The sequence below is a fragment of the Rhipicephalus microplus genome, chromosome 3, assembly GCF_043290135.1.
Source record: "Rhipicephalus microplus isolate Deutch F79 chromosome 3, USDA_Rmic, whole genome shotgun sequence".
Classification (NCBI taxonomy): Eukaryota; Metazoa; Arthropoda; class Arachnida; order Ixodida; family Ixodidae; genus Rhipicephalus; species Rhipicephalus microplus.
In genome coordinates this window covers 98,481,742-98,492,696 of record NC_134702.1, presented here as the reverse complement: position 1 = coordinate 98,492,696, position 10,955 = coordinate 98,481,742, and the positions used below count along the sequence as shown (strand labels likewise).

General features: G+C 41.2%; 1 protein-coding gene across 3 annotated transcripts in view; it reads right to left on the bottom strand.

Annotated features, from left to right (window-relative positions):
• Positions 1-278: 278 nt before the first annotated feature.
• The window catches only part of LOC119159782 (intermembrane lipid transfer protein VPS13D-like), a 134,662-nt gene continuing 123,985 nt past the window's right edge, over positions 279-10,955 (bottom strand). For all 3 annotated transcript variants that reach the window (XM_075890045.1, XM_075890046.1, XM_075890047.1), the window contains exons 72-78: positions 10,205-10,335; positions 8,621-8,799; positions 7,847-7,920; positions 5,539-5,706; positions 4,605-5,062; positions 3,641-3,938; positions 279-870 (exon numbers count right to left, since the gene is read on the bottom strand). In XM_075890045.1, coding sequence (XP_075746160.1) covers positions 781-870; positions 3,641-3,938; positions 4,605-5,062; positions 5,539-5,706; positions 7,847-7,920; positions 8,621-8,799; positions 10,205-10,335 — 1,398 coding nt within the window. In that variant the 3' untranslated portion in view covers positions 279-780. The remainder of the gene's footprint in view (positions 871-3,640; positions 3,939-4,604; positions 5,063-5,538; positions 5,707-7,846; positions 7,921-8,620; positions 8,800-10,204; positions 10,336-10,955) is intronic.

Genomic DNA, 10,955 nt, shown 5'->3' with positions numbered 1-10,955 from the left:
TTACAATTTTTCTTGTCTGTCAAAATGTCTTATACTCACTTTCTTATAGTTATTTGCATTCTACAGTTAATGTAGAGCGATATTAGCTAGTAATATCTTAGCACATAAATGTTTAGTGGCATAAAAAGTTTGTTCAAAATGAACTACCTATTACACATTGTCATGGCATTGTCATGGCACGTTGTCATGCAGGATTAGTGTATCAGTGCACCCATGTGTGGCCACTATATTATATTATTCATACACTTGGCACAACGAACATGAGGCATACAACAAAGTGTATAAAAAGAAAGCATTTATTTACAATCGTAAGGCTTGGGAGTCGCAACAATTGCAGCACCAATGACGCACTAAGAGATGAACGTCGCAGCAATGTCATGCTTTGCTGCAGCACCTTCGCGCGTAAAATATATTAAAATAAATCTCCTGCATCTGGGTCTCTACAACAATAACTTATTTTGGCTTTAACCTAAGTATGTTCACCTCATCAGAAGGAAAATAGTTTTGTTCAAGAACTATCAACACTTTTAACATCTTCCTTCTACACAACAATCCTAAATGTGATTCTTCTTACTATGATACAACAAATGATGGCGGTAGACAAACTTGTCACCGTATGGGTAAGACATGGCGCTATGTATTTTTATTACACGTGTGCGCGCTATTCGGGAGGTAAGTTAGTTGTGCCCACGCAAAAATAGTTCTTTAAATACACTACGATCACAGCTAACAGCTCTCGTTGAAAAGAATGTCCTGTTGCTCTCCTTCCTTCTAAGCGTTTCAGTCGTCATCTTCGTCATCGTCACTGAAGTGAGCTGTGTACTTCCTTTCCTCATAGGTATCTCTTGCATAATTTATTAGCTGCACAACCTGCACAAGAAACACGAATCAGTCAAAAGCAAAGCAGTGCTCAAATTTAATGGTATTGTTCAAACGAGTGCTTTGTTCCCATAAAAACCTTGTCTTAATGACACTGATCTTTAACCGAATTCATCACGAAGTTATTTATCTATTGCAATGAATCTTGTAGCGTTTATGTATATTCGTGTGCTGATTTAAGACATAATATTATTTGGGTAGTATAATATGTACTTTTTAAAGTATACAACAATTCAGGTGCCTCTTTTGGGAGCAAGGTCAAACAAAATACGGCCATGTAAACAATGCACTCTAAAAGGCACATAGCATGTTTGATAGTATACAACTGCATAGTGCACTAGAATAATATTGGCATACTTGTAGGCTGGTGCAAATAGTGAATCGTAAGTTTGAAGCAAATTTAAAGCAAATATTGATTTTGGTTGAATAATCACATCTTATAAAAAAAAATGGGCATATATATATATATATATTAAATTGAAGCAAGGCCTTTGCAAATGCCATTTTTTGGTTCAAAGGAAGTGGGAACAACTTTCAATTGTAGCAGCAGGATGTGACTTAAGGTAGAATGCAAAATATAACCTGTATAATATGTTAAGTTTTAATACTTACTATACTTGGAGAATATAAGCTGGTATAACAAGCTTCAAAACGTCACAAATGATGAATCGAGGCGAGGGTGATGTGTTCATTTAACCTTAGGGGGACTTCACGGCAGTGAGAATTTCCAATAAATGTTTTCACAGCTTAGCACCTTTACACTGCAGCGAAACCACATTTACAGAAATTACATGCGGACTAACATGCACCTATTCGTTCATTTCGAATACTTTGAAATTTTTGATAACATAAATTCGAATCTAAGTGAGTATGAATATTTGAAGCATTTGAATATTCGCACAGGCCTACATATCTGAGATCTCAGCACAAATACACATTGCGTTAGCAAGCATGCAACTCACTAAATGTTAACATGCCACATCATAGCTGCCAAAGTGGGTCGTTAACATCAGTGTGGTTAACATAAACAGCAAAGCAGACAACCATGAGGGTGTTTCGAAATTTTGCTATAGTCGGTAATGAGAGTTCTAACTGCAACTGTGGCTTGTACAATATGGTTCACTGTTAAAGAGAACACTCAAATGAACAACATCAATATTACTGACCCTCTAACAGCAAGTGGATATGGAAACAATCTACATGAATGCCACTAGTCTGTCAATAGGAGTCAGAACTTTGTAGTCTTATGCAAATCAAAGTTGCTACGCTTCTGCAAGATAAGAAAATCTAAACATGTTGTGTACACACATGTTTCCTTTAACAGTGGCGTATCTGTACATGGGTAAGTAGCAACATTAAAAACTTGCTACTGCAATGACAGTGCTTTGAAAGGTGACACTAGATAAAGATTTTGTTGACAACTTGATCACTGGAACAAAAACAGATGAAAACAGTGTTTCTGTTATAACAGATGTAGCCAACGTTAGCCATCATTTAGCAAATACCGTATTTACTCGCGTAATCCTCACACTCTCATAATTCTCACATTCCCCCCATCACCCGACGAAAATACTTCTTTTTTTCCTTGAGTAATTATCGCACCCTTGAAAATTGCCGCAATAACATCATCTGCTCGTTCTAGCCGTTGATGATGATAACGCTCGCCATCTGGCGCCATCTCTTAAGCATCAAGCGTACTATTATTGCAGTGAGGTTCAATTCAATTCAAACCGAGCCAAAGCGGCAAGTGCGCGTTGCGGCGTGTTTTGTATGTTGTGTCGGTAATCTTGTCACGTTATGGGGCGATACTGAGGCAACACGTTTGCTTTCAAGTTGAAAGTAATTGATCATGCACTAAACAACGGCAACAGGGCCGCCAGTAGGCCCTTCGATGTCTACGAGTTTTCTGTTCGCTACTGGTGACAACAGCTGAAAGCCACCAAAACGCGTTGGGCCTGCCATGTGCCTAATGGGATTGACGGTAAACTTTATTTCTTCAGAAGTAAACTGCAGACGATTCTGTTAAATAGCCATCAGCCCAATACTGATGTCCTACGCTTACCTTTTGAGGGCTCCTGTTGATCGAACGAACGCTACCGCTATGCCCGTAACGCCCACAAGCTTTGCGTACGGTATTCTAATTCTCGACTATTTGCTTGCACGTTTTGTGTCTCAAATAAATCTTGCCTTATGTTGAGCCCGTGCTTTTAATATTGAGGTAAGTTTTATTAGTACTTCTCAAAGCTTGCTGTTAGTTGCTGGTGTGAGAATCCCGATTTGTGACCACTTCGTTTTCTTTTTCGCTCTGCACGTTTTCGTGGAAAGTTTTCCCCGCGTAATTCTCGCACTCCCCAACTTTGCATCGGTTTTCCGCAAAAAAGAGTGCAGGGATTATTCGAGTAAATACGGTATTAGCCTCTTCTGTAAGCGTGAAAGTAAGTATGACAGTTCAATTAAATCAAATGCATTGACATAATCATACCTTTTTATTGAAAGTATGTTGTTATCATATCAGCCGGATGAAGCCATTAGGATACAAGACCAAACAGGGTGATTCAACACAAAATGAAGTAGCAGCCTTGTGCCTTGCCGAATAACGACTATGTGGGCGAGTTGGTTTGGGTTCTTACTGATGTATTACAGCAGTACAGTAATAAATCATATTTTTTTTTGTATTCATTGCAGCACTGCCATAATACATCAGTACGATCCTTACGCCTACCTACTTACTGACATTTCGCAGCGTCAAATATCGACCCACCTTTCGCGCCGTGGTCTCACTTTCACAGCCAACGCGAAGTGATCCATGGTTCAGGTCTAGGCTGGCCGAGGGCCGCTGGTTTTCAGGCCTCAGCAAGAACTCCACGTAGAAGGGCGGCTGTGGCTGGGGCCCCAGATTGGAAGGGAACCAGCGGCAATAGCTGAGGCTGCTGTAGAGCACTACGTGTACGATGCTCTCGGCATGAGCACCCTCACGCTTGAGGATGAAGGCACGCTCGGTCGATATGAGCACTCGCAGGCCGTCAGGGCGGCTCTCCAGCTGCTCCATGGCTACAAACCTGCAAAGAAACGCACAACACACAGGTGCATAACCATTCTGATGTACAAATTATTTATGCACTCTCTCGCACCGAGGTACCTTTATGTAGATAACAAGTCACTTTTTCATATTTGCAGCCTAATGTGCATGCCAGCATCTTATTAGCTAGTGAGGCCACATGCACGCAGAAATACCCAAGAAAATGGAAGCCACTGCCGTAGCTTAATTGAAAAAGCGTTGCATATGTAATGCAGATGAGCAAATTTGGCTTTCACCAGCAGCAAGTTATATTTTCATACGCTTACACTTCCTTTTATTTTATTAATGTTTGAATGAAACATAGCAACGAATTTTTTCTGTGCTTTATCTGGCTTCATTTACCATTGTTTTTTTGTTGTGAATGACAAACACTCTCCCATTATGATGAACCTTACTATCTCATTAATATTTGTAGCCCAAAACATTTACCCACCTATTGCCCATTCTTGTTTGAAACTAATAAGATCAAAACTGAAGTAAAATAAGTTTACTTTATCATTTAGAGATGATGCATAATGCAATGACGAAACCTTGAAAGAACTGGTCGAGCACTGCCCTATCATAAAGCGCTGCAACCATGCGTTGTAGTCAAGAGGGGGACGACACACTGCAAAGGGTTAAAAAAGTAGACAGAAGCACAACCCACAGATCTCCACTGCCATCGGTCAGGTTGCAGAGGAACTGCTGCCCGAGTGCCTGTGTGGTCGAGTAGCATGGAAGCAGGCCACCCGGACCCGAGCAGAGACGGGGCGCCCGGCAGCGCCGTGGGTGCATGTGCGACGGGGGTTTGCTGGTGTCGCGCACAATGCTCGCCGCCTCGGTCACCAGGTCCAGCAAGCCAGCGGCTGGCATGGCCACTGTCCCGATGAGGCCTTTGCCCAGTCCCGTCAGCAGGCCCTGGACGCCCTCGTTGACGGCCCCGTGGTACGAATGCTTAGCAATGCTGGTGAAGCCCCCGACCACTCCACTGCCTAGTCGACGCAGTCCGGTCACTAGGTGCCCTTCGCTCGAGTTTTCGGGGGCCGCAGTGCTGCGGCTGCGCTGCTCCAGCTGTCGCCCAGGGTTGGCCACCGTGGTCAGACTCTCGGAGAGTGAGCCAGCCATCTGGAAAGAAAGGGTGCAAGAAGTAGGCCATGCATAGCTTACTGAAAGTGCATAGGTAAGTGACTCGTTCCACACATGCAAGAACAGCGGTTTCACCGATCCTTCATTTCTTGGCATATTTGACAATGTGCTGCCAGGATTGTAAGCAGCAACAAACTGTTGCTGCTTGGTAATATGAGCAGTGGTAATATGATGCATGCTGCCATAAATGCTACCTTAAAACACACATAAGTTGAATGTGAAAGTGACCACAAAATAGTTAAATATTTTGGTAATACAATAAGAGAGATGAAAGCCCCACAATATGCATCACTGCATGACAGTTGCGTCAGTGCTGGGTAGTTGGACGGTAATAAAAAATTACCATCCACTATTCAGTATTCAGTAAAAAACTATTTATGATTGAATACTTGCACAGCCACAGCAGAGATAGACATCATACTCGTTAATTTCGAGACTTGGATCAGAGGTATCACCTTGGCAGTAGAGTTGGACAGGCCATGGGTGACTCCTTTGATGAGGCAAGCGGCGTTGCCGTCCTTCATGAAATCGGACCAACCCGTGCAGACGTCATTGATGAGTCCCACAGGGTCACCCAGGAAGTCCACGGCTCCGAGAATCTTTGCCGCATGGCTCTGGAACTCCTGGGAGGGTACAAAGAGCAAACGGCACCTTCTTTTAACAGTGCAGCTGTTTAAGCTCGAGTTCCAGCCGTGGCCAGCAACCGATCAACACTCAGCACAAGCTGTGCCAAAGCAATGTGGAGGTATAGCATAGCCACACATATTACACTCAAACCTCGATATCACAAGCCTGGATATAACGAAATATTATAACAAAGTAAATGAAGAATAGTCTTGCGATAGATGTAGGTAGTTTTAAGAATATACCTTTATAACGAATTTTTGAATATAACACTTATTTTCATGTAAGATACAACTTGGTTATGATGAGATTTTAGTGTACAGTGGTGGGGATGAGGAGTAGTGATGCAAAGGCGAGGTAAAAGAGAAGGGGAGAAAGTAAAGTAGAGCACAGCCATTTATAGCACAGTGCAGCAAGGGGTGGCAGAAGGAAGCGAGGGTGAGGGGGAGTGATGAGGGAGTGGGGAAAAGAAAAGGGGAGAGGGTAGCATAGTACAGCCATGGGTAGTATAGTGTAATAAGGGGTGAGAAAGGAAATGAAGGTGAGAAGGAGTTATGTGAGTGTGAGGATTAGAGAAAGGAAGAGAGAAAAGCCACCAGCACCACTGTTTCCCCAGTTTTCTCACCACTAATGCGTGACTGCCTGAATTTTTTTTTTTTTTTTTTTTCACGGAATTGTGTATCACTTTCCTGATTCAAAGTGAGCTCACAGTTAATTGTAATTCATGGTGAAACTTCAGTGCATGCAAGTGAAATGACAAGAATGAAGTGTGGGAGACAAACGAGCACTAAGATTTTCCCGTGAATGGTAACCAACTTGCCCACCTGTTGGTTCTACAGAATGGCAGCTAGTACTGAATAATTTTGAAGCGAATATTAATAGTAGCAAGATGTGAGTAGTAACAAGGTGAGAGTCTATAAGTGGTACAAAATGTTACATTCTAAAAATTCCAATACTTAGTCCACGTAAGCCCATATAACATGCTCTCAGGCCTAAAAAAAAAAAGGAGGGAGGTGTTAGAGGTAGATAGATATTTGGGGTTTAATGTCTCAAAACCACCATATGATTATGAGAGACGCCGTAGTGGAGGGCTCCGGAAATTTCGACCACCTGGGGTTCTTTAACGTGCGCCCAAATCTGAGCACACGGGCCTACAACGCCTCCATCGGAAATGCAGCCGCTGCAGACCGGATTCGATCCTGCGACCTGCGGGTCAGCAGCCGAGTACCTTAGCCACAGGGGTTAGAGGTAATGTGCACACTAAGAGGCACACATTAGTGTGGCTTCACAACAGGGTAGATTTCCCTTGAACATGCCGTTTCATGTCATGATTGGTCCAGTGATGCATTGAAACCACCTTTACAAGTTCGTTACACGGTAAAAGGCATCAATTACTTCACTTCAAATGCTTCACATTTTTGGTTATTCTAAATGCAAATTGAAGCAAATTTAAATAATGTAATATTCATTTGAATATCTGCAAAGTGCTAACTTTTAAATCAAGCAGGACACTACACAAGAATTCATTCAAGATTGTCGCACTCTCTGGAGTCACGCGTCCGTTAAGACACTGCTTGTCAAGTTCAAAGTCACAGCTTCGATTCCTGGCTAGAGAATCCACATATCAACAGGGGCAATATAAAAATCTTTTGTGCTTGCATTTAAGCTCACATTAAAGAACCTTAGGAGGTGAATTTGTATTGATTCCCCAATGTAGCTCTAGGATTTTAAAATCGATGTACTGATCAATAAATCAATCAAAATCAACAAGACAGTCAATCAGTCAATTAGAATTGTTAGGGACACTGAGGCCACACGGTCAGCACTAAGTTAATAACCAATTATGCAGATGTGCTCTTCATAACTTGTAGTAAGGACTCTATAACCTAAACTACGGACTACAACTCAAAACAATTGACAGAAAAATAACAATTGAAGCAAACAAGCCATGCACTACAGCACATCACAGTTCCAGAAAGAAGTTGTGGCTTCTCTGAACACAGACACACAAAAGAAACGAAAATTCTGATGATTCCTTCAACAGTGCCACCGCCTGGTGCCTCGTGTTTATACCAATGTAACTTAGGCAAATGTTTCACAACGTTATCAGTATATACGGCAAGCATCACAGATACTTACCCCTCTGTAATGCTCAGCCACGTTGTTGACTAGAAATTCGAGAGATTCGAAGGGGTGTGACTTCACAAAAGAATCTGCAATGTAATAAATACGTAAAATTTAAGATACTTTGCTGACATCAAGATGAGTAAGCAAGCAATTCCCTTTGCAGCTGGCCTGCGAGTGTTCGTAAATTCCATAAGACAAATATCTATCCACAGTAAATTCTGTTTTCGTTTTAATAACTTATAAGATGTGGCAAATCAGTTGATTGAATAACGTTTGCAGTTAACTAGACATCATTGTACAAGACAACTGAAGCAACACTGCATGACACTAAGGCAGCATAATATAAAACTTTAAAATTTTCCTCGCGGCAAAAAAAAATTATTGTTGTTGAATGCGAGTCGCTAAAGGAGTAACTTTTTTGAGCAGGAGAACTGCGTTACAATGTTAGCAGTAGGATCAAGGTTGGTCCAAATTTCTTAATGCCCCAAATCGTTAACTGCTTCAGCTTTATCTTTTCGAATTTATAAAGCCTACCCTCATGTATAGTACTATAAAGTGCCATAAACACACACACAAATTTACTTCATGCAGGAAGTCTACCATTTGCGCAATCAACATACACTCGCCAAGGTAAAAATATAACGAACAAGTATGATCTCTCGCCAGACGATCCTTCGTCGCAGGAAGTCTAACAGCGAGTGGTGGAACGGTTTGTGAATCCAACAATTAAAAGGAAGTTTCATCCCAAGAGCCGATTTTCTAGGTTCAGAATCAGATGGCACTTGCCGAGTTCGACGATGACATCCTCAAAACGCATGAGACTCCATCCAACTTTCTTCTTGATGGCGTCTAGCTCAGGAGGACGGTGGCTCATGGTCAGCACGCTGAGCTTGACTTGATCCACCCTCAGTTTCAAGGTGTTGAAGTAGAAGCGCCTGGCATTGGCCGACGCTGCTGCGTGTGCTCTGCGTGTACAGTAAAGAAAAAAAAAAACATTTGTTACCATTATCTGTTTCATAAGGGCCTAGAAGAGCCACGGTAGGGGTTAGTTGGTTGTACATAGTGTAAACTTTTTGCACACTACGATAAAACAAGAACCACGAAGAACGATATGACACAACATGGCTTGTGTTGCGCCGTATCAACTTGTGTTGTGCAACACGGCTAGTGTTGTGTTTTGTTCTTCGTCAATATTGTTTCACTGTAGTATGCAAAAAATTTTACACAGTGTACATAAAGCTCTACTTGCTGGCAAACTGCTTCAGACACATTAATAAAATACAGCGCGCTCATGGCATGGATTCTCCAGTTAAAGACACGTCAACGAGTTCTTATGCGCACCTGCCCACAATAGCACACTCTAATCTGCAGTAACACATGACAACTTTAGTCACAGACACAAAAAACAAATGCAGACACAGGTGATTGGCGAAATCAATACTGCCACCAAATGAAAGATGGACACATGATTATTAAAGCGTGATATTAAATGTAATATTTCAAGGCCTACTTGATTTTGCATTTACTTATAACTTATTTATTTAAAATGCCTTACAGCTCTGAGATAATGCATTGTGCAAAGGAGATAAAACAAAAAGCCATCATCCCGTATATATTGAATACACAACATGCAAGAACAATGGTAGTATGCACCAGATCATAAGGGGAACTGTAGTACTAAAATGATCAATTAGTTCATGCAGCATAGCTAGAAAAGCAAAAGAACCAGTAAGTATAAACCACGTAATAAGGAATTACAATGCAAATTTGAAGGCTCATTTTGTTTGCTAGGCACAACATTATTAGGAACTAACAGACAATGATGCCAAAGAAAGTATAAAGGACAATATAGGAAGTAATTGTAACAAAATTCTGAAATGCACATATGTACCTACAAAGTGGACGGGGGAATAGCCGCCATGGTAGCTCAGAAGGTAGAGCATCAGACGCGTTATTAGAAGGTTGCAAGTTCGGTCCCTGCCCAGGGCAAGCAATTTTTTCATCCCCCCCTTTTTTTTCTTCACATTTTCATTACAACTACTTCCGATAACATTCTCTACACTTTCCTTGGCATCACTGTCGGTTAGTTTTTCATAAGGTATTTTCATCAATTAATGTATTCAAGCAATAATGAACAGTTATAGAGAATTGCAGTTCACAGAAAAAAAAAGCGACAATAAGGAGCTGAAGCAATAGCATTTAGCAAAAAAAAAAAAAGAAGCAATAGCATTTAGCAAAAAAAAAAAAAATGTTCCAATAACACAAGATTAGCTCAATTAGACATGGTTATGTCAAAATTTTCAGCTTCTGTAACAACTTACACCATGATTAACATGGTATAAAGGAATTCTTATAGCTGGGCAAGCCTACCTCTGCAGCTGATTGTCAATGAAAATGTCATCCCCAAAATCATCGACCACGTGGTGCAAGAACTGTACAATCTTCAGCATCAGCAATTCCTCCAGGGCCAACGTGATGTTCTTCATGTGCATTATGAAATGCTGCAAAGAAATAATGCACACACACGTGACTTTCTCTAAAGTGAGCGGCAGCAATTTCTCAATGACTTGTACACTGCACGCAGTGGCAACAGATAGGAATTGGTTTAACTGGAAGAGTGGAAAAGATGCTCGTTCATGAGCCTGGCAGTTTATAAAATATTAAACCTATTGTGCCGTCACAAAATGAAGCAGTAAACGTTTTCCAGTGCTGCCCTGTAACAACATTAATGTCACACATAGCATCACAAAACCTTCAATTCTGCAATGTCAAAGCAACAAAGCAACGGTGTCATGACCATGTGTTTCAATCTTCCAATAACTCGTAGATGAGTAATTACGAGGCGAACCAGTGTAATTTGATATAAATCTCTCATTAACCACGTCAGAAGAAGTGCAGTTTACACTGTTCATGGTAGACACCAGCACTAGTTACACAATCGTCTCATAAGAGTGTTCATGTTGTGAATAACTACTTGTCCCTTGACATACTACTTTTTATTACCCTTCAATTTTGAATTTGAAGCAAGAAGAAGTGGCTTGTAACTAAGCAAGTGTGGTATAAACTATCTTGTTAAGTCCAAGTGTGCAAACCTGGGCCTATCCGAGGACAATAAAGAGGA